We start from the raw sequence: 27,852 nt of genomic DNA, 5'->3' as shown, positions 1-27,852 counted from the left end.
CAGAGGGAGAAGCAGGCTTCCTGCCGGGAGCCCGATGTGGGACTCGATCCCAGGATCCCGGAATCACTACCCAAGCAAAGGCAGATGCTCAACCACTGAGCCCCCGAGGCGTCCCAATTTCTAAGTGTTTTGTGTGTGTGTGTGTGTGTGTGTGTGTGTGTGTGTGTGTACATATATATTTGGTTGCTACTGGGTTTTCCCCTCCATTAGTTAACTGGTTGTGATTTGTGTGGATGAAGGCTGTTGGTTTTCCATGTTGATGCCATAGCCTGACGGTTTGCTGAATTCTTTTGTTACATGAGTTTGTTTTATCACTAATTTGTGAGAGTTATGCAGCTATGTGACAGGCCATCTGCGTGTAGTGTTGTACTTCACTTTTTTCCAATTCCATCCCTCTGTTTTCTCTTGTCTAATTGTATTGCCTAATACCCCCAGCACGATGTGACATGGTGGTGGATATAACCAGCCCTGTCTTACTCTTGACCTTAGTGGGAATGCATTTAGTGTTTTCTTATTAAGTAAGGTGATATATATATACTATCTATATAATGTGTGTGTGTATATATATATATACACACTATATATTTTTACTATATATACTCTTTATATATTTATATATTTTATATATATAAAATCAGTCATCTTCCCAGCTATCTATAAATTTAATAATTATTTATCTATTAATATCTATCTATCTATCTATATCTCTTCCTTCTCTCATTTAATGCTATTTGCCCTAAACCAGGAGGGTAAGCCTCCTCCTCAGGCAACGTTTCTCTCGCGCCCTCTATTGACAAAGCTTAACATCATGTCCAGATCAGTTTTTGCAGGGCAGGGATAAAGGGAGCACAGGAGCTTGAAGCAACAAACTGTTAACTACTTTTGCTTTAGACAGTTAATTATACTTTACGTTTTCTATTTGTTCACGTATTTACCCTTTCCAGGTAAATTCATTCTTCATTCTTTTGTGTGGGTCCAAATTTTCACTTAGAATCATCTTGTTTCAGGGACCCCTGGGTGGCTCACTCACAACACTGCCAAAGGCAGCAGTTGAGCGTCTGCCTTTGGTTCAGATTGTGATCCTGGGGTCCTGGGATCGAGTCCTGCATCAGGCTCCCTGCATGGAGCCTGCTTCTCCCTCTGCCTGTGTCTCTGCCTCTCTCTGTGTGTCTCTCATGAATAAATAAATAAAATAATAATAATAAAGAGAATCATCTTGTTTCAGCCTGAAGAGCTACTTGAAATTTTTCTTATAGTAGGATGGTGACAAACTTTCTCAGCTTTGGTTTGTCTGGAAAAAAAAACGTTTATTTTGCCTTTGTGTTTGAAGGATTGCTTTGTTTCCTTCTTTTTCTTTTTTGAAGATGTTACGTCATTCTCCCCCAGCACATCAGAGATGTCTTTCTGTTGGGCCTTGCGTGATTTCTCCTTTTAAATTAAAAGATTAATTTTAATTAAAAGATTTAATTAATTAAAAGATTAAAGAAATAATCTCAGACTTCGCAAAAATTTACAAAAGCAATCGTGTTTCTGTTACACCCTTCACCCAGCTTCCACACATTACACACCCACAGCACAAGGATCAAGACCAGGAAATTCTATCACGTTGCGATATCGCATTTCTATCATTCCGAGTTTGCCAACTGCCCCACTCCATCCGCACCTGCCAGTGGTTGCAGTGATGGTTATTTATTTGGACAGAAGAACCTGGAGAAGACGGGGGGGGGGGGGGCATTGCTGCTCCTCAGAGCATTTCTGTGGGGTCCCTGGTGCACAGGCTCGGCTGGGGCTGCGGCTTCCCGGGGTGGGGGATGCACCCTTAGGTCGGATTCACAACCTTTCCCAGGAAAAGGCTGCTCCATGTGAAGTGGTCGAAGATCATGACAATGAAGGGCCGGTTGAAGTGGAAGGTGAGAGGCTCAGATTCCACGTTTGGCGTGACCCCGGCGGGGCCGGCTGCCTCCAAGCCCTTCTCGTGGAGTTGCAGCACAGCCTTATGGACCACCTGGTGGAGGCCGAAGGTGAGGCCAGAGGTGAGGGCTGAGCACCTGCTGCGCGTGGGACCTTGCCACCCTCCCACCCTCGCCTTCACGGGGGGCAGAGCCGAAGCTCAGGGAGGGTCACTTGCTGGCTCCACGTCTAAGTGGCAGCCCCGGGACTAGGGCCAAGGCCTGTCCACCTCCAGAACCAGGTCACACCTAGGAAGCGGGCGGACGGGGCCCACCACAGGGAGACCAGGTGTCTCAGGGTACTAACTGGACATCAGCATCCACACCAGGCACTCCTAACTGGGTTTCGGGGGGGTGGGGTGGGCCTGGCTCCTTTTGCACCCTGCTAGCCAAATGGGAGGGACCCCTTTAGGCAGAGCGCCCGCACCTGCTCAGAACCAAGCCGGGCTGTGGAGCGGCCTCTCGCTGTGACCACAATTAGGAGCAGTTCTGAGACCAGCTCTGCAAACCCTGGAGGAGCTTGTGTCAAAGACCTTCCATGGATCAGAACTGGCTGATTATCACCGTCCTATGGGAGGGGGAACCCTCCTTGACTGTACAGTGAGGAGCCACAGGCTCTAAGAAGCTCCATAAGCAGGTACAGGAAGAAGCCGAGCTGGGATGGGGAGCCCTGCAGTTTGTCTTGGGAAATGAGGTTTTGAGTCAAATAGACCCTAAGCTGAACGTCAGGGTGTCACTTACTACCTGTGTGGCCGGGGCGAGTGGTCTACCTTTGCCAAGCCAGAGGCTCCTCCTTGGAGAAGTTATGCTCCCCCTATGAGGAGGCGGCTGTTTGCCTCAATCCTTCGCATACCATGTGTTTTATTGAGCACGTACTGTGTGCACCGCGATGGTCCACGTCTGTGCGCTTGCGGGAAGGGCTGCCGCCACGATGGCTTTCTCCTGTCCCCTCTCTTGTTTTGTCACCCACATGACCATGAGAACCCGCGAGGGCAGGGCCATGTCTCAGTATTGGAGGAATACCCAGTGCCTCGCAGTGTGGGGTGCAGAGTGGGTGTCAATAAACGTTTGCTGAGTGACTGAGTGACCGACAGAGCATGAAGCTAAAGACTGAAGGTAAAGAATGTAGTGGGTAGACGGTGTGATATGACTTTATTCTGACATTTCCCATGTTCCTGGATCCTTTCTGGTGGGGGCCACACACGGTCCTGCCATGACCACTCTGTTTTCCACGCTGCATGCTCTGTATGACCTGACACAATGGGTACATGGGCTTAGAGACCTATTCATGAGTGGGCTCCATGTTGCTAATTATTATGCATAATAAGGGGGGGGGAGATGAGAGGGGAAAGGATGGGCTCTACCGACACTTACCTTTGACAACTTCGGTTGGGCCTCTCGGGTCATGCCGGAGAAATCTGCCCCTTTATCCAGCAAGTCTGCAATGCCCATGTCCCTCAGGATGGCCCTGAGGTCGTAGGCTCCAGAGAGGGACACTTTTGGGATGTACAGGTTTACCTGGCTGCTCGGGAGGTAAGTAGACAGGGTTAGATTTTCCTGGGTCTGGGCCTAGCCAGCCGACTTCTGTTACCCCTGTGATCCCTCCAGACCCTGCCTCACAGCCGGACACCACGATCTTTGGGGAAAAGGGGAAAGGACAGGACTAAAGGCAGGGTTTACCTCTCTCTGCATCACTCAGGCAGCTTCCTCTCGGGGCCTCGTTCATTGAGCAGATTCCACTGTGGTCTAGCTGGACCACTGGACATTGAAGAAAAGCAATCCTACAGAAGCCCCTGGGGTACCCCAGGCACCCCCAGGGCAGACACAGAGGAGTGGAGGGAACACCCACTGGGAACAGGGGTGCCATGAATGCTGTGTGGCTTTAACCAAGTTCTGTCCCTCTCTGTGCTCATCCTCATTTACACAGCAAGGCAACGCAGGGCAACAAGGGCACTTCTCTAGATGGAGAAGAGCAAACAGCAGTTGGGAATCCTGGCCGATACCAAACACCGGCTGGGTTCCTTTAGCTTCTGTATCACAATCAAATGCACACATGCACACGCAGCCCTGGGAAGTTGGGGCCAGTATCCTCAATGTCCAGACAGAGAGAACTCAAGAGGAGCTGAGGGATTCCCCCAAAGTCACACCACTGGGAAGCAGCAGAATTGTGAAGAGGCCACAGACCCATTGCTTCAAAGCTCCATTGCCTTGTGGGAAAAGGTAGAGGGAGGGAGGGAGGGAGGGAGGGAGGGAGGAGGGAGGGGGAGGGAGGGAGGGAGGGAGGAGGGAGGGGGAAGGAGGGAAGGAGGAGGGAGAGGGAAGGAGGGAAGGAGGAGGGAGAGGGAAGGAGGGAGGAGGGAAAGGGAAGGAGGGAGGAGAGAGAGAAGGAGGGAGGGAGGAGGGAAAGGGAAGGAGGGAGGAGAGAGAGGGAAGGAAGGAGGAGGGAAAGGGAAGGAGGGAGGAGACAGAGAGAAGGAGGGAGGGGGGAGGAGGGAGGGAGGAGGGAGGGAGGGCACCCACTAGCTCTGTGTGGGGGGCAAGAAGACTTCCACAGGAGGCGAGCTAGCTGGACCCTGAGGGATGACACTTCAGGGCGGGGAGGGAGGAGGTGATCCCAGGATGGGTGAGGTGGGAGGAGGGGTGACAGACCCGGAGGTGAGGAGCACAGCGTCTGCCTTCTGGGGCTAGGAGAGCGTCATTTGGATAGAGTATTCATCTCCAATCATATATGACGCCTAAAGGTACAAGAATCTGCCTTGGATGTTTATTATTTTTTTAAATCTAGATGAAAATGGCATGTATTATTGATGTTTTTTTAAGCTAAAGTGTTTTAGTGAAAATATCATTTTTGGTGTAAAAAGAAAAGATGATCCTTGTCATTTACAACAGAGTAGGAGCCGGAGTGGCACATAATCACCCCCCTGGCGGCGCTGTTCTGGAATCACAGGCTCCCTTGGAAGGGCAGGGGTGTGGGGGGGACGGGGCAGTTGCAGTGGTGAGGAGCCAGCCAGGGATCCCTCACGTGGCCCAAACCAGGCCCACGTGCACACCTCCCCACCCGACCCCCACCCCCATGCTCAAGGTTAGGTGCGGTGGCTCCAGGACTCTAACAACACCGCTGGGTCTCCACGTGGCTGTGGCCAGTTTCTAGGAAACACGGAGCTGACGGCTCAGCTCGACCCTGCAGGGGTGAAGTCCAACTCCTGGCTCCTCCCTGCAGGGGTGAGGTCCAACTCGCAGGCGCCTCGGCCTCTATTCATGGAATTGGACCAACCTCTCCAGAAGCTCCAGCTGAGCAGCAATCTGAGGCTGCAACTCAAAATAAAAATAACTGGAAACCGTAAAACCCAAAACCTGCATGTGTATTAAAGTAGAAGAGCTTCTTTCTAGATTTTTTTGCCTGCAAAACTCGGATGACGAATTGCGTTCAAGTAGAATTTGCCTCGTTCTTGGCAGCTGCTGCCCGGCCCTGCTGGTGCTCTGGGTGCGGCCTCCTGTGTTTGGTTTGCGCCCTTTCCTCCTCCGTGGGCGCTCGTGGCCAGGCCTCCCCACCTTCCTCCCGCATCACACTTCCTCTCCTGCTCTGACACAGCTGACGTCACTGCACACCATCAGCTCCACCAGAATCTGGTTTTCTGCTCTGGAGTGGAATATAGTCCGCTCGGGAGGCCTTCCTGAGCCACTGCACATCCAAATGCCCACTTCCCCTCCTGTGTCCTCTCCGCCCTTTGGGTCTCCACCACCACAGCCACTACCAGGTCCCACCCTGATGGCACTGCTCTGATTGCTTGGGCACAAGCAATCTCACAAGAGTGAGGATCACGTTCAGGAACACCTGGCCCCTCCTCCAAGGAGTGGGCTGGGGCTGCGCACATGCTCCGCCATAATTTCAATCGCTGTCTGGCTCAGGGGTGCCTGGGGGCAATGGGTTCAATCACTCATTTATTCATCATTCATTCCAGGCCTCCCTGTGTGTGTGCTTGGAACCTGCCCCTGGTGTGGGCCTGAGGTTGGGCATTCACGGGCTGGTTCTCCTCCCGACCACCAGCCCCTCTACATTTACACCCCTCGCTCCCTTTCTTTTACTCATTTATTACCTACTTATGCCTTTCCTTTCTTACGTATTTACTGATGGATTGATAGATTGAAGAAGGGCTACCCCCCTGAGTGACTTGAGAATCATTCATAGGCTTTGTGCTCTTTCTGTCATGGGCATGACTGCCATTTCGTTAGATTTTGGCCTCTGCCGGGAGTCCTACCCATACCTGGTAAGTATCTTGCTTACCCATCCAGGTAAGCAAGATAATAAAAAAACAGATAAGCGAGGGGCTGGGGGGTTGGGGAACTCAATTTAAGCCGATGATGCAAAAATGTGATAATGCAGAGGGGTCTCTTAGCCTTCCAGGAAAGGGGACCTCCCCTTGTGGAATGCCCCAAAGCATCTCAGTGACAATGGACAGGTGGGTAAACCGAGGTGACCTCTTGGTCAGAGAGCCTCAAGCCCTTGGGGACCCTCAGAAGAAAACATATGAGCCCTGCAGGGTGAGTCGGTGGGGACAAGGAGAAGGACTTACCTCCTGGTAAAGGACTCAGACCACCTCTGAATGGTGTCCCTGCTCAGCGCGGCGATGACCGTGTCCATCTTCCCCTCCTCTGGGAGGATGAAGAAGACAGTCCCATTGCCCATATACTCCAGCTGGACCAGCTGGCAGGGGAGCACCTGGTCGTTAAGGTGCTTGATGTTGCTCGACTGGAACATCATGGGCACTCTCACCACGGTGGTCTCGTTCACGTAGAAGTCCTCCTCCCTGGTGCTTTCTGGGTCAAAGGGGTGTTCCCAGGTGCCTGGAAAGGAAGGAGAGGGGTGGCAGGAGACAGGCCCGTGAGAGCCCCAGGAGAATGCAGTTTGGGTGGTGGCAGAGTGCTAAGCAGGTGTCACGGTGGCTGCTCCCTGCGAGGTCCCCACCAGAGTGGCTAGGATTTCCTCGAAAGTTGTGAGATGCCCAGCACTTTAAAGCCACCTCTGTCCTCCATTCTCCGAAATGGATTGAGGATTAATTCTGTGTCTGAGCCTCTAAAAATGGAAGAAGGGCGACAAAGGAGAATGCTGGCCCTTAGATTTGGGGGTACGACTCAATAAACCAGACTTTGCCTCTCCCTTCCCCCGCAACTGCCTGGAGTGGATCCTGGGCAGGAAGGCTCTGGACGGAAATGGTGCCAAATGGAGCTTGGGCTGCAGATTCAAGGTCCGGGTGGGAGAGGTTTGGAGAAACAGACCACGCATTTCATGCCCACGCCTTGACGTCTGGCCGCAGAAGCCCAGCTGCCCAGTGGGTTGTGTCCCCTCCCCCGAGGGAGGCTCCTGACCTCCTGTGGGGCCCCAGGGGCCACACCACATTTCCTGGAGGCAAAGTCAGGGTGAGAAGACACCTTCAAGGTCACAGCCTCCTCCCCACAGCTGGGCTTGAATCCCTCTACTGTGTTCCGGGGTGGCATCACACAGCCTCTTTGTCAGCCTCGTGATGGGGAGCTCACTACCTTCACAGACTAGACTTTCGGCTACTGGTCAGCTCTCATGGGAGGAAAATTGCTCCTTAGAGCCAAAGCCTGCCTGATTGTGAGGCCCATCTGCTGAGCCTCTTCGGCCCCTCTGGGTTTATTCCAAGCAACTGTGAGTCCTCTGGTGATAGGACTCTGAATATTTAAAGACATGAGTTGACCTCACCAGGGCCTCTGGTGCTCCAGGTTTAACACCTCAGCTCTGGAGGTGAGTGAGGACAGTGTGTCCAGGGGCTCTTGGCTGTTTTGACCTCAGAGGCCTTGGCAGCTGTTTCCCAACTGAGGCTGGTTGGGGGGGGGGGTGCTGGTGCAGAGCTCCAGGCAGACCCTTCTCCATCACACTGCCTGGGATTTAGGGACCCCAGGGTCAGAACTCTTATTCTGAGCCCGCCTCAATCCCCTGTAAGGGCCGCTAAGGGAGGCAGTAGGGAGAGGCAGGAGGACGGAGGGAAAGGCTGTGGATGCAGAGCCTGGAGGCCCAGGACCTGTGTCTGCCCCGTTCCTGATCACTAATGTGATGTCATAGTCTGGCTGCCTCACAGCAGGTGAGATAACTTGAAGGTTCTCAAACCATCCTCCAGAGGGTCTGGGATCTCCTAGGCTGAAGGCTGGTGGTCAGTTGTGGCTAACTTGTCCAATTCACAGCAAAAAAAAAAAAAAAAAAAAAGAGTATTTTTCAGTGTTAAGTTTTTCATCCTTAAAAATTTGCTGTTTGCTTTTTGCTGAGTATTCCTTTTCTAGAAGAAAGTGTACCATATCTGGTTTGGCACAAAACAAAATGCAGGATGGGGCCTAACCTCTCCTTTAAGGGATTTCTTCTTGAAAATTCTTCGCTCAGGAGAACTCATGGTAGGGAAGCTTAAGAATTTATGGAGGCAAATTGGAGACAGCAAGGATGATTCCTATGGAAAATCTTTCAATTGTATTTTTCATGTTCTCCAAAAAAAAAAAAAAATTGTCAAGATAGTTCACTAAGTAAGAAAGGAACGTGCCAGGGATGCTTTACATGTCTGAGGCTGAGTGATGATAGCTACGTGACTCCTCATTGCTATTTGTTTTGCTGGCTTGCTGGAAACATGGTAGGGGATCCCCAGCTTAAGGACGGGCCTGCCAGTTAGTTTTTCTGCGTCCTAGAAAATCCATGTACAGCAAGGCAGCACAGAGCCTGGTTGGTGGCTGGTCCTGCCTCCAGAAGTCCAAAGCCTCTCTGATTTTATTACTGGGAGCGATCATTTCCTTCAACTCAGCCCTAGTGTGGTCATGAGAATGCTGGCAACCTGTGAGAGGAAAGCCCTGTGCCAAATGACACTACAAATGATGTGCTGGCACTTGGCCCACAAACCCCCTCTCAGGCTCAGGAGTACCCTCGCTTTGTACCTGGGTTTACTGTCCTTCTCTATGCCAGAATCTCTATGCAGACACTATGGAGCTCCTTCCCCATCCCATGCACTGTGCAAAGGCACTGGGGTCTTGAAAGAGACAAGGATATTGTGCATGAGCACATAGTCTGTGGGAGAGATGACCTGCGGAATTTGGAAGCACCCAGGAACATTTCTGGGCACACATTCCCAGGCTCCTTGACCCCCCCATGGTCAAGGGTAAAGAATGTTGCCTTTTGTATGGAAATATAAAAGACCCTGAGTACCCAAAGCAATTTTGAGAAAGAACAAAGCTAGAGGCATCATGCTTCCGATTTCAAACTACATTATAAAGCTATAGTAATCAAAAGGGTATGGTACTCACATGAAAGCAGACACAGAAACCAATGGAGCAGCATTGAAAGCCAAGAGATAAACCTTGCACATACAGTCAACTTATATTTGACAAGGGAGCCAAGACTACTCAATGGGGAAAAAAATAGTCTCTTCAATAAACAGTGTTAGGAAAACTGGATGCTCATGCAGAAGAAAAAATTGGACCATATCTTACCTGACTTGCAAATGTTAGCTCAAAATGGATTAAAGACTTAAACACAAGGTGTGAAACCACAAAGCTCCTAGAAGAAAACGTAGGGAAAAAGAAGCTCCTCAACATCAATGAGGTTTTGGTGTTGAGTTTTTGGATGTGACTCCAAAAGCAACAAAAGAAGATATAAATAAGAGGGACTACATCAAATCAAAAGCTTCTGCACAGTAAAAGACACAGTCAACAAAATGAAAGGCACCCCACAGAATGGGAGAAGATATTTGCAGACTGTCTACTGGATAAAGGGTTAAGGAACTCATGTAACTCAATAGCAAAAAAAAATCCCAAATAATTCAATTAAAAATGGGCTGAGAACTTGAATAGACATTTTCTTTTTCCAAATAAGACATGCAAATGGCCAACAGGTACATGAAAAGGTGCTCAACATCACTAGTCATCAGGGAAGTAAAATCAAAACCACAATGATTTATCACTTCACACCTATGCACATGGCTCGTATCAAAAAGTAGAGAGATAACAAGGGTTGGTGAGGATGTGGAGAGAAGGGAACCCTCCTGCAGTGTTGGTAGGAATGTAAACTGGTGCAGCCAACTGTACTTGGAAAATACTGTGGAGGTTCTTAAAAAAATTAAACATAGAAATTCCATCTGATCTAACAATCCCGCTCATTGGAACATATCAGAAGGAAATGCACACACTGTTTCATAGAGACATCTGTTCTCCTCTGTCCATCACAGCGTTATGAACAATATTCAGGATGTGGAAGCAACCCAAATGTCCACTGATGGATGATGGATAAAGAAAACATGGTGTGTGAGTACACACACATACGCACACACACACAGTGGAATATTATTAAGCCACAAACAAGAAGGGAAACCTGCCATTTGTGTTGATATGGATGAACCTTGAAGGTATTATTGTAAGTGAAATGACCCAGGCAGAGAAAGACAAATACTGAGTGATTTCACTTATAAGTAGAATGTGAACTCTGGAACTCGTAAAAACAGAGTAGAATGATGGTTTGTCAGGGGCAGGAGGTTGGGAGAAATGGGTGAAGTGATCAAAGTTATAAACTAGTTATAAGATGAACTAGTTCTGGGGATCTAACGTAGGCGTGGGAACTAAAGTCAACAACACTGTATCATATCCTCAAAGTCGCTGAGAGCACACCTGATGGATTTTCACCACACACACACACACACACACACACACACACACACAAAGGTAACTATGGGAGGGGGTGCATGTGTTAACTCCAAATGATTTTGGTAATCATTGTGCAATTATGCATATATCAAGTCATCACCTTGTACATCTTAAACTTATGCAGTGTTATAAGTCTATTATGTCTTAGTGAAGGTGGAGGAAAAAAATGATGCCTTTGTCTTGTCAGCTTCACACCCTCCAAGGTCAGCATCATGCCTGCCTCTGCCAGATGGGTTCCCAGACTTGTGCAGAGGATGGAGGATAGAAGGCGGGGGGAAGGGGGCACCAGGATGGTAAGTCTGACAGGTAACAAAGAGCTGCAGGGTGCTGCTGGCTCATGGGAGGCCTCTTTTAAGAGAAGCCACCATGCTTGCAGTAATTTGTTACAGCAGCCATAGGGAACTAATTCAGGCTTCCATGAGGACAGTCATGATTAAGGACCTGGTAGAAATTTGGTGTGGTGGAAGCTGGGGAGAAAAGGAGGGTGTGTAGAGATCCTTTCTGGAGACTGTGCTCTGGATGAGCTTAAATGTTATTGAGAGATACACTTTAAATGTGGTCATTACTTTTTTTTTCCTCTTTCACATTCATTTCTTTGAATATGACTATTTAATTGAAACCAAACCACGTTGGTCCAGGGTTACAAGGTCTAACAAGATGATTGTTAAGATGAGGTGTGGGAAGACTGTAGGGGGTATGGATGAGAAGCCAGGATTTGACTGAGGGAATCAGGGAAGCTTCATGGATGAGGTAACTTTAAGGCCAAGACTTGAAGACTGGGAAGAAGTTTTAGGCATAGACTAGTTGGGGGAGGGCTCAGGCGACAGAGTAAGGGTTTTGTGGCAGCAGAACGGCCCTCCGAATATGCCCATTTCCTAATTCGTGGAAGCTGTGACTATGTTATGTTGCATGGCAATAGGACATTGAGGTTCCTAATCAAATGATCTGGAGATGAGGAGATTATTCTGGATTATCCACATGGGCCCAGTATCATCATAAGGGTTTCCTTAAAAGTGGAAGAGGAGGGGCAGTGTCAGAGGAGAGGTCATGGGGATATGATTACTGGCTTCAAGAGGAAAGGGGCCACATGTCAAGGAACACAGGTGTCTTCCAGAAGCTGGGGAAGGCAAGGAACAGGTTCCCCCTTAGAGCCTCCAGAAGGAACACACCCTGCCAACACTTTAACTTTATCCCAACATGACCCATTTTTGGATTTCTAACCTCCGTAATTGTAAGATAAGCCACCATGTTTGTAGTAATTTGTTACAGCAACCATAGGGAACTAACTCAGGCTTCCATGAGGACAGTCATGCTCAAGGACCTGGAAGAAATTTGGTGTGGTTCCACACTGTGTGTGTGTGTGTGTGTGTGTGTGTGTGTGTGTGCTGTGTGTGTGCTGTATGTTGGGAACTTGGAGGAGAGAAAGTGTTGAGACATGAGGCTGGAGAGGACAGAGAAGCAGATGACTCTAGGCCAGGGTTTCTCAGCCTTGGGATGATAGCCATTCTGGAGCAGATATCATTGTGGGGTGCTGTCCAGCTCACTAGGAGGTGTGGCAGCCTCCCTGGCCTCTACTTACTAGGTGCCAGGAACACACCCCACCTCACCCTCAATCGTGACAACTCCAAGTATCTGTAGACATTGCCAAGCGTCTCTGAGGCTAGAAGGGGGGGAAGATCACTCTGGGTTGAGAACCAGTGCTATAGACTAAGGGCTGTAGATTTTCTTCTCAAGGACAATGTATCCCCAAATTGTCTGATCATAAAAATGATTGGGGGAGGGGCCTTGTTAAAAATACAAATTCTAGGACTTGCTTGCAGGAGCTTTGCCTCAGTAGGTATGGCATGGGCTCTGGAATCTCTAATTTTAACAAGTTGAAATGGTAATTTTATGAACAAGAACTTTGGAAAACCCTACTCCAAATTGGTGAGGAAGGGCTGGAGTTTGGAACTTGGTCAGAGCTGGCTGTGAGCACTGGGGAAGTGTGTGGCATAGGGGCAATCTAGGGGAGTTCCTGGGAGGGGGCAGGAGCTGTGTCTGTCTGGGTGGGCTGTGTCTGTCCGCTTCTATGCTGGGCTTCCAGCCCCTGACTGACTCACAGCCAGAACTCAGCCAATATTTGTAGACCATGAGGCAGTCAGTCTGTTCATGATTACATAGTTGAGCTTCAAATGAACCTACATGAGCTTGGGCAAATTGGTCAATTCTTTTGGGTGTCATTTTAATCACATGTAAGAGGATATAGTCTACCTTCCAAATAGGATTATGGTAAAGATGGAGATTCACAGATGAAAACATGCTTTGTAAAATCAAAGGCTTTGCCCAAGAATGCACCCTGGGTTTTGATGACTCTTACTATTCTTGGCAATGAGATTGGTAGAAGGGTACCTTTGAAGAAGATGTAGTTGACCAGGATGAGCATGGCTGAACTATCCAGCTTCGATAACAAGTCTACAATTTTCCCTTGTGTCTTATTTTTGATGTACTCATTGATTTGTCTGCTGGCTCCAGTCCCATCCTGGAAATCTGTAGCCCAGGCCTCCAAATCATAGTAGTGCTTGGTGTCTGCAGAGAATGGCTCCAGGAGCTCCAGGCTGCGGTCAAGGAACAAGGCATTACCCATAGTCATTTCCAACATGGTGTCTGACTTCTCGAGGAGGTGGCGGAGGTGCCGAAAGCCCTGGTGGATCTCAGCTTCAGACATCTTGGTGAGGTTGAAGCCCAAGCCCTGGAGAAGCTGGACCCGTGTATAGCCACAGGCACCCAGAGACAGCATAGCTAAGGCCATGGAGATGCTTACAGGGGAGATAAAGACATTCTTGTCAGGAGATGAAGCCACTAGATGCCTATACAGGTTAAAGGCAAAGTCAACATTCTTTGGAGCCAAGTCCCGGTGAGAGCTACTTTTGGTCACGTCAGTATCTGGGTCCTTCGCCTGGACAGTCAAGAGGTCACTGGTGGACAGCCAGAAGAAATAGGTGCACAGAGCAAGCAGCATTGTTCAGGATGATCAGGCCCTGGAAAATCAGGAATGCTCATTAGGTAATGTAGGGCCTCTGAGGCAGTGGGGGCATGGTGAAATGGTAGGCAGAAGACCCTATGGAGGATCCCATTCAAATCTCAGTTCCTTCCTCCACATTAGCTATGTGACCTGGGACAAGTCAGGACCCTGGACCTCAAATTCCTCATCTGAAAATATGATTATACTTCTATGATTTATCAAGTACTCCCAGATACCCACCACCGACCTATGTGTTTTGCCTATATTTTCTCATCTAATCTCCTCATCAATAGGCTAATAAAGTAGGTTATTATTATGAATTGAGGTAGGCAGAAATGGAGACCCAGAAAGGTTATATATGCAACAAATTGAAATATTCAAAGGACTGGAAGGAAAAAAAACCTGTCAACCAAGAATCCTGGATCAGGCAAAACCATCTTTAAAAATTGAGGGAGAAATCTAGACATTCTCATATAAACAAAAGCTGCGGGAGTTCATTACCACTAAACTCACCCTACAAGAGATGCTAAAGGGAGTCCTTCTGGCTGAAATGAAAAGGACACTAGAGAGTAAATACAGTCTATAGGAAGAAATAAAAATCCCTGGTAAAGGTAAACATATGAACAATTAGAAAAACTCATATTATTCTAATTTTGCCTGGTAACTCCACTTTTAATTTTTGATATATTTAAAAGACTAATCCATGAAAAGCAATTATTAGTCTATGTTTTTGGATACACAATTAATAAAGATATAATTTGTGACTTAAATAACTAAAAGGATGTGTATGTGGATGGGGCTACATAGGAGAGGGGCTTTTGTGTGCTACTGAAGTTAAGCTGGCATAAATTCAAATGACAGTGTTATAGCTTTAGGATGTTAAATATAATTTCTGTGATACCCAGAAAGAAAATAGCTATAGAGTGTTCACAAAAGGAAGTGAGAAGGGAATTAAGATGTTTCACTACAAAAAAAATAGACTAAACCTAAAAGAAGATAGTAATGCAGGAAATGAGGGACAAAAAATCTGTAAGAGTACAAATAGGAAATGGTAGAAGCCCTTCTTTATCAGCAATTACTATAAATGTAAATGGATAAAATTCCCCAATCAAAAGACAGAGATCAGCAGAATGGATTTATTATTTATTTATTTATTTATTTATTTATTTATTTATTTATTTTTAAAGATTTATTTGTATTTATTTTTGATAGACATAGAGAGAGAGAGATAGAGAGAGAGAGGCAGAGACACAGGCACAGGGAGAAGCAGGCTCCATGCAGGGAGCCTGACAAGAGACTTGATCCTGGGACTCCAGGATCGCACCCTGGGCCAAAGGCAGGCACGAAACTGCCAAGCCACCCAGGGATCCCCAGCAGAATGGATTTAAAAAGTCATCCAACTATATACTGACTATAGGAGACACGTTCTAGATCCAAAGACATAAATATGAAAGTGGAAAGATGGAAAAAGATATTCCAATTAAATAGTCACAAAAGAGAATGGGGTAGCAGAAGGAAACAATAAAGATTAAAGCAGAGGCATATAAAATAGAGAATAGGAAGACTAGAAATATCAATAAAACCAAAATCTACCTAATCATTATAGTATAATAAAGTATAATGATATACAATATAATATGGTCTTCAAAAAGATGAACAAAATTTACAAACTTTTAGCTAAATTGAGTAAGAAAAAAAGAAAGGTCTCAAACTACTAAAACCAGAAATGAAAATGGGGACTAAAACTAACAATTCTACAAAAATTAAAAGAATTATAAGAGAGGCGCCTGGGTGGCTCAGTCAGTTAAATGCCCAACTCTTGATTTTGGTTTAGGTCATGATCTCAGGGTTCCTGGATCAAGCCCAGCACTGGGTTCTGTGCTCAGCAGGGGGGTCTGCTTGAGATTCTCTCTTTCTCTTCCTCTGCCCCTCCCCCCAACTCTATCTCTAAAGTAAAAATAAATAAACTCTAAAAAGAGGACTACAAGAGAATATTATGGAAAAAATTACATACCAACAAACTGGATAGCCTAGATAACATGAAAAAAAAACATCCTGGAATCACAAAACATACCAAGACTGAATCACAAGAAATGGAAAATTTGAATAGATCTATACATAGTAAAAAAAAAAAAACAGAATCATTAATTGAAAATCCACTAACAAAGAAAGCCCTGGACCATATGGCCTCACTGTTGAACTCCACCAAATGATTAAAGAATTCACATGAATCCCCCTTCCAAAAAGATCAAAGTGGAGAGAACACTTCCTAACTTGTTCATTGCCCCGATAGCAAAACCAGAGAAAGAGCCTATAAGGAAAGAAAAGTACAGATGAATATTTCTTATGAACATTGATGCAAAAATTCTCAACAAAATACTATAAAATAGAATTCATCAGCATATTAAAGGGATGATTATACATGACCAAGTGGGATTTGTTTCTGGAATACAAGGATGGTTCTACATACAAAACTCAACCAATGTGCTATACTACATTAACAGGATGAAGAAAAAAAGAACATGATCATCTCATTTGATGCAGAAAAAGCATTTGGCATAATTCAACACATCCTTCCAAGATAAAAACACTCAACAAACTAAGGCTAAAAGGAAACTACTTCAATATAATAAAAAAAAATATGTGAAAAGCCCATAGCTAATGTAACAGTGAAAGATTGAAAGCTTTCATCTAAGATTCAGAACAGGGCAGGATGCTTACTTTTGCCTCTTCTATTTAACACAGCACTGGAAGTTCTAGCCAGAGAAAGTAGGCAGGAAAAAGAAATAAAAGGCATCCAAACTGGACAGGAAGGAATAAAATGATCTCTGTTCATAAACAACCTGATCAACATCACAGCAACATGTAGAAAACCCTAAAGTTTCCACAAAAACCCTGCAAGAGCTAAGAAATGAATTCAGAAAAGTAGCAGACTACAAAATCAGCACACACATACATATCAGTTCTGTTTTCATATACAAACAATTGAACAAACTGTAAAAGGAAATTTACAAAGCAATTCCATTTACAATAGCACCGAAAAGAATAAAATACTTAGGAGTTAACTTAGCAGGTACAAGGCTTGTGCTCTAAAAACTACAAAACATTGCTGAAAGAAATTAAGAGATTAATACATGGACAGGCATGCTGTGTTCATGCATTGGAATACTTAAGATGTCAGTGTCACCCTAAGAAATCTACTAATTCGATGCAGTCGAAATCCCGATGAAGCATTTTGCAGAAATAGGAAAATCCACTCTAGAACTCATATAGAATCTCAAGGGACCCTGAATTTCCAAAATAGTCTCGAGAAAGAAGAATAGAGTTGGAGATCTCACACTTCCTGATTTTTAAATTCAATATAAAACTACAATAACCAAAACAGGGTGGTACTGGCATGAAGGCAGATATGGGGACCAATGGAACAGAATGGAGATCCCAGAAATAAACCCTTGTATATATGGTCAAATGATTTTTGACGATGGTGCTAAGACTATTCAGTGGGAGAAAAAAATAGTCTTTTCAACAAATGATGGGAAACTGGATTATCCACATGCAGAAGAATGAAGCTAGACCCTTACCTTATATCACCTGCAAAAATGAACTCAAAATGGATCAAAGACCTAAATGTAAGGACGAAATAAAACTCAGAAGAAAACATAGAGGGAAAACTTTATGACACTAGATTTAGTGATGATTTCTTGGATACAACATGAAAGTTATGAGCAAAAAAAGGAAAATTAGACACATTGGACTCTTTAAAATTAAAAACTCTTGTTCACTAAAGGACACTATCAACAGAGCGGCAACCACAAAATGGGAGACAATATTTGCAAAGTCCATATCTGATAACGGATTAACATCCAGAATATGTAAAACTCAAGTCCAAAAGATTGATCATTTTAATCATTTTTAAGTGTATAGTCAGTGGCATTAAGTACATTCCCATTGACGTGCAGCCACCACCACCATCCATCTCCAGAACTTCATCATCTCAACCAGAAGTCTACCCATTAAACACTAACTCCAGGAGGGGTTGGTCCTCTCTAACATGGCCTGTGGGGTCTGCATGACTCCATGCCTGGTGACAGCCCCACCCCAGCCTCTAATTTGGCCCCTTGAGGGCTGAGGCACAGCACTGCCAGGTGTGTTGAGGTTTCTTCCAGCACACACCAGATTATCATCCCACTGCCAAGGTCAGGGCAGGGCAGGTCATCTCAGTTCCTTGCTTATGGAGCTTGGCTCTGACTCGGGAGCTAGGGACAAAGATGGACCTGCCCCCATCCTGTCTGTGTGACTCCACTCTGTAGGGCCATCCCTTCCCCGCCTTGCCCTGCTCACTGCCTTGTGTCCTTGGAGACACAGGTCCCAGCTCTCCTCCAACAGCCCTGCTCTCTGTGCTTCCCTGTGGCGGTCCCCCTTCCTCCCGTCACACTGCAGTGAGATTTCTGCTAGCCCTGTCCCCTTCACAGCTGTCTGGAGCCCTTTTGGGCAAGGACCTGGTCCCGCGTGCAGGCCCAAGCCGGGTGCACTTGCCCCGTTACGAGTTCTGCTTTCCCCTCCTCTTCCTGCTGTCTCTGGGATTTCGTACCTCATTCCCTTTTGTGTCAACCCCCCAAGGTAAGGATGAAAACTCCATCCAGCTCCCGAGATTGTCATGAACATCAGGCACGGTGGTTATGAGTACTTTCCTATGTGGCCTCGTTCAGCGGGTCATCCTGGGCCCACTTTACAGATGAGAAGACTGGGGCCCAGGGAGGTAGAGGGTAACCTGTTGAGAGCTGAGATTCTAAGCCCTACAGCCTGGCCTCAGGGCCTGTGCCATGCCGTTCTGCCGTTCTCTAGAGAAAGGAAAGCAACAAGAGTCAAGCAGATCTCCACAAAGTACCCAGCAAAATTACAATGCAAAATATTGATACTCTTCATGAGTTTCACTTATGTCCTCTTGTCTCTCATTTTTGAAATGAGGATCCAAGTAAATGTCCACTGGGTTCTTTTCTTTTCTTTTCCTTTCTTTTCTTTTCTTTTCTTTTCTTTTCTTTTCTTTTCTTTTTTTTTTCTTAAGATTTTATTTATTTATTCATGAGAGACACAGAGAGAGAGGTTAGAGACACAGACAGAGGGAGAAGCAGGCTCCATGCAGGGAGCCCGACATGGGACTCGATCCCGGGACTCCAGGATCATGCCCTGGGCAGGCACTCACTCGCTGAGCCACCCAGGGATCCCCTGTGTTCTTTATTTTCACGAACACCCCTAGGGGTGGGGTAGAGTCTTGGGCCTTCTGCACTTAAGCCTCAGGACATGTGGTGTGATGCAAGGCATCCTGCTCCATCTGCAGTATCCTCGCCCCAGGTGGACCAGCGAGGAGCAGGCGTGTGCGAGGCTGAGGCACGCACAGTCCACTGTGCCAGTGGGCACACTGTCCCTGCCTGCACCCCCCAGCAGGGGTGTGCCCTGCGGCCATCCCGCCCAGCTGTCAGTCTCGCTTATGTTACTTGGCTGGGCTTTGGAGCATCAGTGGAACAAGGGATGGGAATGGCTCTTAGCTCAGTGCCAACCCCTGCAAGGCTGCAGGCCGGGGGGAATCAAACCCCCAGGGGTGACCCGCGGACTGTGAGACCCTCTGCATGTCACTACTCATACGCCCGGCCTCAGGTCACTGCTGGCTGCCCTACTGCTCAGTGCCCATTAACAAAATCAAATGAGCAAGAGGTACATGGCTTCATTCTGGCAGCCGGGCAGCAGCAGGAGGGATGGACAGTGTCCAGGTGCTACTCACGGTCTGCAGAGGGCTCAGGCTGCAACCGCTGGCTCGCCCGGCTGTCCTGGGTTCTAGTATGTGTAGAGTAGGCCTGCGGGGCACCACCGCTAAATCTTGTTTGCCGGCTTCCCTGCTGGTTAATGGTTAGAGGGGGGCCAGTGGCCTTCACCATTTGGTGGTCCCCTCCCCCCAGACATTAACCAATGGGAGTCTTTTCCAGGACATTTGAGCAAACACAGCAATGCTGCAAGTTAACTTTCCTCTGCGTTCAGTTCCCTGAAGTTGTATTTTTAATATCAAAATGAGCCTGAAGTTGCGTCACTGCTTGTGGTTGCCTGGCGGCAGTTGGCACGGAAGCCACAGGTGCCCTTAACTGGCCCAGTGGCACAGACATCTGTGAAGAACCCGGTGCTAAGCGTGGGCTGGGGATGAGTCTAGTGAGGTCCTGCCTCCAGTGGGACCTCCTTCTGGTAGGAAAGAGACATGGAAGAAAAGCAACCAAGTGCTTCCCATGGATTATCTCATCTAATCTTCCAACGACATTACAAAGTAGATACTCTTATTATCACTTCTGTGTAGATAACAAAACTGAGGCACACGGAGCTCAAGTGAGAGCTTCCCTTGAGATTCAAATCCAAGACCGTTCCACTCGAAAGTCTAGCACCTTCCCTCTTTCTGCATTTTTATTAGTTGTCTTGATTGGAAGTGGCAGACAACAAACTTTTTTAAAGCGAAAAAGAATATATATTGGGTCTCATGGAGGAGATTTCTGAAGGGTGGGGAGGCCTTCAGGCTTGGCTGGATCCAGGGCTTCCAAGTTGGGTGCCATGTCACTCTCTTTTTAAAAAAACTTCTTTTTAAGCTCTTTATTCAGCTTTCCTGCTTTAGCCTGTATGGTGGAGACAAAGGTGGCCACTGCAGCTCCAGGTTATTTGGTTCTGACTGGTTATGTGATATCAGAAGGAGAGAAACTCACTTTTTCTCCTTGTTCATATCAGTCGCCCAAAGGACTCCGGGCAGGATGGCTCATCACAGGCCTGATCACAGCATGCAGAATATGGCCTCGCGTGAATGCCCAGGGTCCTGTGCCCTCTACTGGTTGATGACATTATTACTTCCTTCCAGGGATGAGGGGTGCTGTTTCCAGGAATAAAGAGAAGTTCCATCCAGAGCTGGTTTAGAGTTTTAGGGGCACTTCAGTTTTATCAGTCCTTATCAGTCTTTTGAAGTTTCTTTATTTATTGAGCCGATTTTGGAATTTATATCTAGAAATTTATTATTTTTAAATCTCTGCCATAACAGTAATTTTTTTGGTTTCTATATTTTATTTACGTATTTTCTCTCTCTCTTCTTTTTTCCCCTTGGTGAGTCTTATTAGGGAGATCTGTCCAGTTAATTAATCTTTTCAAAGGGTTAGCTTTTAGTTTTTAGTTTTATTAATCCTTACTGGTTCTTTTAAAATCTATTTTTTAAATGGATTTCTTCATTTATTTATATTTTTTACCATCCTTTCAAATTTCTTGTTTTTTAATCTGTTCTTTTTCTATTTTCTTGAGTTAAATGGTTACCTAGCTTTCCTACTTTTTAACATTTCCAGTCTCCCTATAAATGTATTTAAAATTAAGTCTTCATCTAATTTTTGATGCCCCTCAAGTTTTTGATATTGACTGTTATCATTGTCATGTTCTGGTGTGTTTCTTAGTATTCTTTATGGTTTTATTTTTAACGCCAGGGTAACTTAGCAATAAGTCATTTAGTGTATTTAGAACTTAGGCTACTCTTTTGTCATTTACTTTTTAAAAAAGGATTGTTTATTTATTTGAGAGAGAGAGAGAGAGAATGGGGAAGGGGCAGAGGAGAAGGAGAAGCAGACTCCCTACCCTGTGCAGAGGGCCCGATGCAGGACTTGATCCCAGGGCCCCGAGATCATGACCTGAGCTGAAGGCAGATGCCTAACCAACTGAGCCACTCCGGCGCCCATCTTGTTATTTACTTTTATTTCATTATGGGCAAAAAATATTACCTACAAGGCATACCTAATAGATGTGTTTGGTTTGGTCCCAGACCACCACAATAAAGTGCATATCACAATTAGGTGAGTCAAGTAAAGGTTTTGGCTTCCCAGTATATAGAAAGTTATGTTTATACCTCACTACAGTCTATTAAGTGTCCGACAGCATTATTTCTAAAACAATGTATATACCTTAATTAAAAAGTACTTTATTGCTAAAAAATGCTGAACATCATCTGAGCTTTCTGCAGGTCATACTCACTGATCAGATATGACCCTATGAAATATAATAATAGTGCAAATGTTTGAAATATTGTGAGAATGACCAAAATGTGACACCGAGACATGAAATGAGAAAATGTCAGGAAAATGGTGCCAACAGACTTGCTTGATTCAGGATTGCCAGAAACCTTCAATTTGAAAAAACACAGTATCTGTGAAGCATGTAAAGTGAAGCACAATAAAATGGGTTATGTCCATATATGATATTGAACATGTGGAACTTATTTATGATGTTTTGCAATCATATATGCTTTATCTTTATAAATGCTTGATGTTTTCTTAAAAAATAATGGGTAGTATCTGTTCAGTATGCATAAATGTGTATACATACATGTATATGTATAATTACTTGAGCTTACTCTTTTTTTAAAGATTTTTATTTTATTTATTCATGAGAGACACACACACACAGAAGCAGAGACACAGGCAGAGGGAGAAGTAGGCTCCATGCAGGGAGCCCGATGTGGGACTCGATCCTGGGTCTCCAGGATCACACCCCGGGCTGAAGGCAGCACTAAACCGCTGAGCCACCAGGGCTGCCGAAGCTTATTCTTTTATTCATCATCTATGCTGATTCTCTACTTGCTTGACCTTTTGGTTTCTCAGTGGAAATGTTAAAATCTCCTATCACAATTATTCATTCATTTATCTCTGTCAGTTGTTGGCTGATGTACTTTGAGGCTGTTAAAGCAGAAGTTTTGATAATTATATTCTCTTTATTGCTTATTTTTCGCTTATCTTTGTTTCTCATGACACATTTTGCCTTAAATTCTATTTTGTCTATGAGGATTGCTTTCCTAAGTTTGTTTTGGTTTACACTTGTCTGTTATATTCCATCCTTTCATTTCCAAGCGGGTTTTTTTTTAAAGATTTTATTTATTTATTCACGAGAAACACAGAGAGAGAGAGGCAGATGGAGAAGCTGGCTCCCTGCAGGGAACCTGATATGGGACTTGATCCCCGAACCCTGGGATCATGACCTGAGCCAAAGACAGAAGCTCAACCACTGAGCCACCCAGGTGCCCCTGTGCTTTCTTGTTTTAAAAATGTCTCACTTATATAACATTTGGTTGAATATATTTTTATGAACCAAAAATGAGAGTCTCTGTCTTTCAATTGGCAAAAATCACCTATTTACATTTATTTTTAATTATTGTTGTATTAGCACTAACATACCATTTTATTTCATATATTCCATTTACTATCTATTTTTTTCTTTTTGTGTCTCTTATTTATTTGCCTGGAAGAGATTGAATTTTCTCCTATTGGTTCAAAAGATATTTATTCTATTTTTGGTATTATGGTGGTTGCCCTTTACTGAAAAACCTTCAGCAGGGGCCTTTAGCCATCATGAGGACAGGGACAAGCCACTCCTGCCATGCCTTGCCTGAATTCCTCTCCTTAGAATACAAGAGCATGATAAACTGTTGTTTAAGCTATTAAAATTTTAGATAATTTATTATTAGACTATAGTACCTAGAATAGATTTAGATACCTGGGAGTGGGTGAGGTGCTGCATAACAAAGAGAATGAGGTAGTAGTTTTGGGGCAGCTGAGTTGGAAAGGTCTTATAATGACAGTTAGTGGACGCCTGTGACCCTTTTGGAGGTTGTTGTTAAGAGCTTAATGAAAAGTAGGGTCCAGGCTATGGGAAGGAGGAAGAGCATTCTTACTCCACAGAGTCAGAAAGTTTAGCAACGCTGTCACCTGCGGTAACATGAATGTGGAAAGTGGAACAAATGAGCTAGTAGATGATGAGATTTCCAGGTGAACTGTGGGAGGTATGGTCTGGTTTATACTTTCTACTTGGAATAAAACATGGGAGAGCCAGATAAGCTTAAACATTTTTGTTAAATATACAAGAGCTGGAAACCCCTGGGTTAAAAGATAATATAGTTTCTCCCTCTTAGCTAAGGGTGTTGTCTTTTGAGAAGTACCCTGTTTAAGCAAGATTGGGGAGAAGTGACTGTTTCTGTCAGATTATTGTTTTCTATTGATTGGTAGGAGTGCCAGGGAGAGAGATAAATATATTGCGAAAAAGCTTCTCTAAGTTTGTGGCCTGACTTTTTGCTATCTGTATGGAATCTTCCGTGAACATAGTGCATAGTTCCAGTGGGGCCCAATCCTTCTGTTTATTCTGCAGTCAGGGCTGCTTATGTCCTGCTTAAGAAATCTTTGCCTCTCCTGATGTTGTGAAACCTATTTTCTTATTTAGAAAGCATTTATTTCTTTATTTTATCCCATTTAGATCTGCAGTCCATCTAGATCTGGTTTGTGTACATGGTGTGAAGTGGGGGTCAAATTAGTCTTTTCCCATATGTATGTGCCATTTAATTACTTCAGGGGTTGTGTTCTTTAAAAGTGTCAGTGTCATAAAAGACAAAAATGCGTTACCACTCGGAGGAGATCAAAGAGGCATGGCATCTGTAATGGTGTGATTTCAGAGGAGGAGGCGGTGATTCTGGGAGGTCTTCAGCAAGAAGCTTCTCCCCAGGGTTTGAGGTGACCCCTGAAAAACCATCAAGTCATCCCTGATGGCTACATCAATGCATCCTCCTTAACTGTGGGAATGTGTGCTACAAAGGGCATTATTGGGACAGTTGACAAGATTGGAATATGAACGGTACATGAGAGGAAAGGGTTGTAGCATGGCTGACTTTCCTGAAGTTGAGAGCTTTACTGAAAAAGAATATCCCAAATTCTTGGAAAATAAACATGGAAGTATTTAAGAGTCAAAGGTTATGTGTATAAAATGGATTCTGAAAGAATTCTGAAAATACATATACATGTATATACACATGGTTAAGGCTGGATGCACCCGTGAGCCTAGCGCAGCAGTGAGCGCGTGGTTAGGCCTCACTCAGGACAGCCAGAGCTAAAATTGTTGTTATTTTATCTCCTTAGTGACTGGCATCTACCAAGGACTGGCTATTATTAGCCTGACTGTCTTTAACCATGAACATGAGGACCTTAATGTGGGGGACTAATTTTCTACATGAACGTTTCTCTTAAGTACTTTTGAGTCAGATGTTCATTTGTTAGTTTCGTGTTCCCTGAACCTCTGGTCTGTGTGCCAGACCATGGCTCATGGCCTTCAGGTGAGTGAGATCCATTCCCTCCATACCAGGGGGCCCTGTTCAGCATTGATGCATCTGAGTCTCATTCAGGAAAGATCTGCTGGTCTTTTAGGGTTCACCTCAAATCCTGGGAGGAGCTTCTGGCTAGAGTCCTCTAAGAGTAACCATCACCCTCAAGTGAAATCACTCCATCACAAATGGGTAGCTTGGGTTCCTCTTGCCCAATTCTGCGAACCATAGAAGGTGGGACTGGCATGGTTGCTTAGGGCCTTCTAACTTCTATAGATTTGTGGATAAGGCAGTGCTGCCTGGAGTCCCATCTGGTGCGGGACAGGTCAGGTCAAGCCAGGGACCTGTGGTGATTAGAATCACCAGGTGGGAGTCTTGGCTGGCCTTTGCTGAGCACTGGCTGGCTGTTTACCCAAGGAATCATGAGCCGTGTTGGCATCCTACTGTGCCTACATGTTGGCATTCCAACACAGCACAGTAGGATGCCAACCTGTACTGATGGCCAGCGTGGGGGTGGGATGGGCTAAATCTTGAGCTTTGCAGACTAACCTGAGATGGCCCTTGCTGGTTCCAGAGCCTGCCTTTTAGTTGTGGTAGGTCAGGGGAACTGCTTGACCCCCTTTCTTGCAGCCTTGCTGGCCCACATTGCTGAGGCTACCTGTTCCACCTGTATGCTCAGCCTTCGGGCTTTTCCTGGACTAAGCAGGACTCTAACTCTCTCTGGAGCTGTCTTCTCCTGGACAGGCAGGAAATCAGCCCAGAGAAGCCATCAATTCACCGGTAAGTTTCCCTTTTATTTCCCTCTAGACTTCCTACCTGCCAATTCCTGCTCTGCTCTGGTTTCATAGCCATGTGTAAAACACTGAGCATAGGGTCCAGTGCCCAGTGAGGACAGCAGTCAGCATTTATCAAGTCCTCACTGGTGCTGGCTCTGGTGTTTTCTGAGTATTCATCTATTCGATCCTCACAAGAACCCACAGGGTATTATTATCATGTAGGACAGTACAGTAGTCAAGAGCATGGATCTGGGTTCAAATCCAGACCCCAGCTTTGTGATGTTGGGTACCTTACATAAGCTCTTTATACCTGAGCTGAGGAACAGAAATCCTAGTATCTAGAATCTATTAGGTTGTTGTAAAGAATGCCTGCAGTAATATGTGGAGAGAGCCCAGAACAGTGCCTGATGTACTCCAAGGCATAGGAATACTAGTGATGATTGATATTCTCATTTGCCAGATTGGGTGACTGGCAAGAGACAGGTTGGAGGGCTTACCTGAAGTCACGCCAGTACGTAGAGGAGTCAGAATTTGAACCCAGGTGCCTTGGCCAAAGTCCTCACCACAGAGTTCAGCTACCTCCAGCTTCATGCATTCCTTCCCTAGCCGGTCCCACAGCAGAGCAGGGATTATGGGCACTCCAGTCTAGATCTGTAGGAATTCTGCAGGGCAGATTCCTAAACCCAGGAGGTTGGCGCACGGTGTGGGGTGGTGATGGGAACGCCCTCTGGCGGTCCACGTATGGCACACTTGGCAGTGGCTTGAAAGAGTCCCAGGAACAGGGGATGCAGTGGGCCAGTTCTGCATGTCCTTTGCAGGGGCCTGGAGCACAGTCCCAGCCTGCCTCTTGCTCTGTCCCCAACTTCTTTTGTGACCTTGAGCAAGTTGCCTGACTTCTTCAAGGCTCCGTTTCCTAAGCTTCTGTCTTCCCTGAAGTCAGAGAAGGCAGGAGGCTAGAATTCAAACAGTAAAAGGAACTGCCAGGGACCTTTGGAATTTGTCAACCCGAACTCCAGGGTTGCTCCAACAATTACTCATTACGTGATTTTGGCAAATCCCTTACTGTCTGCAGACCTCAATTTTCTGGTCCATTAAGCGAGGTGAAGAATTGTGCCTGCCTACAAGGGGTATCGTGCTGATAAGTGGAAATAATCAATGCAATGTGTCACACACAGCGGTCACAAGTTGCCCTTTGACTACTGCTCTGGCCATGTTTAGGTATCAGTTTCAGGCTGGCCTCATTGAACAATTTGGGAAATGTACCCTGTTATTCTAAAAATCTGGAAAAGTGTGTATATTTGGTGTTACTTTTTCCTTAAATGTTTGGCAGAATTTGCCAGAGAAATCATTTGGGCTTAGAGTTTCCTTTCAAGAAATTTTTTATTTTTATTTTTTTTATTTTTTTATTTAAAGATTTTATTTATTTATTCATAGACAGAGAGAGAGAGAGAGAGAGACAGAGACAGAGAGACAGAGACACAGGCAGAGGGAGAAGCAGGCTCCACGCAGGGAGCCCGATGTGGGACTCGATCCCAGATCTCCAGGATCAGGCCCTGGGCCGAAGGCGGCGCTAAACCGCTGAGCCACCCAGGCTGCCCCCCAAGAAATTTTTTAGACATGGACTTAATTCCTTTCATAGTCAGAGAGCTACTCAGATTTCCTATTTATTCAAGTAGGATTTTAAAAAAATGTCCATTTAATCTACCTTTAAAAATTAATGTATATACAGTTTCTATAAATACTCATACTACTTTTTTTTTCTTTTTAGCATGTTCCGGATGCACAGGAATGGTCCATTTTTCATTTCTGGTCTTAGTTATTAGTGTTTCTCTTCTGTTTTTCTTGATCAGTCTCACCAAGGGGTCATTAATGTTATTGTATATTCAAAAACTGACTTTTGAGTTTCTTAATCAGTCTTACTCTATGTTGCTTTCTATTTCTATTTCAATAACTTCTGTCATGTTTATTATTTCCTTTCTTCTACATTGTTTCATTTGTCTTTTTTACACTGTTTTATTTTATTTGTTTCATTTGTCTTTTTTACACTGTTTCATTTTATTTATGGTTCTCCTTTTAATGTCTTCAGATGATGATGATTTTATCATTTTTTTAGTGTATATGGTGACATATGCATTTGAAGCAGTAAAATTTCCTCCTCAATGCTGTTTCATGTATCTGTAAAGGGTTGTTTTAAACAGCTTTATTGAGATATAATTGATGTACCACAAGATTCACCCACTGACAGTGAATGATTCAATGATTTTTAGTAAATTTAGAGTTGTACCAATGTCA

General features: G+C 45.3%; 1 protein-coding gene and 1 long non-coding RNA gene across 6 annotated transcripts; one reads left to right on the top strand and one right to left on the bottom strand.

Annotated features, from left to right (window-relative positions):
- Positions 1-1,187: 1,187 nt before the first annotated feature.
- On the bottom strand, positions 1,188-26,545 carry LOC121493779 (corticosteroid-binding globulin-like). Of its 5 annotated transcripts, none has more exons than XM_041760027.1 (5): positions 19,424-19,561; positions 13,032-13,660; positions 6,524-6,794; positions 3,324-3,474; positions 1,188-1,428 (listed from the first exon to the last, which is right to left on the bottom strand). In XM_041760027.1, the coding sequence occupies exons 2-5, from the start codon at positions 13,639-13,641 to the stop codon at positions 1,222-1,224; spliced, it is 1,239 nt and encodes a 412-aa protein (XP_041615961.1). In that variant the 5' UTR covers positions 13,642-13,660; positions 19,424-19,561; the 3' UTR covers positions 1,188-1,221. The 5 variants fall into 5 exon arrangements, with proteins under 5 accessions (XP_041615961.1, XP_041615960.1, XP_041615962.1 ...); XM_041760026.1 differs by lacking the exon at positions 19,424-19,561 and adding an exon at positions 26,058-26,545 and having other exon boundaries at positions 1,197-1,428; XM_041760028.1 differs by lacking the exon at positions 19,424-19,561 and adding an exon at positions 26,058-26,542 and having other exon boundaries at positions 1,203-1,428; positions 3,324-3,471.
- LOC121493782 lies at positions 25,121-27,852 on the top strand. Its single transcript, XR_005988556.1, has 2 exons — positions 25,121-25,564; positions 27,329-27,852. It is a non-coding gene; the product is annotated as an uncharacterized LOC121493782 (long non-coding RNA).

The sequence above is a fragment of the Vulpes lagopus genome, chromosome 6 (assembly GCF_018345385.1).
Source record: "Vulpes lagopus strain Blue_001 chromosome 6, ASM1834538v1, whole genome shotgun sequence".
Classification (NCBI taxonomy): Eukaryota; Metazoa; Chordata; class Mammalia; order Carnivora; family Canidae; genus Vulpes; species Vulpes lagopus.
Note: the sequence above shows the minus strand (reverse complement) of the source record. Positions and strands in the feature narration are given on the sequence as shown.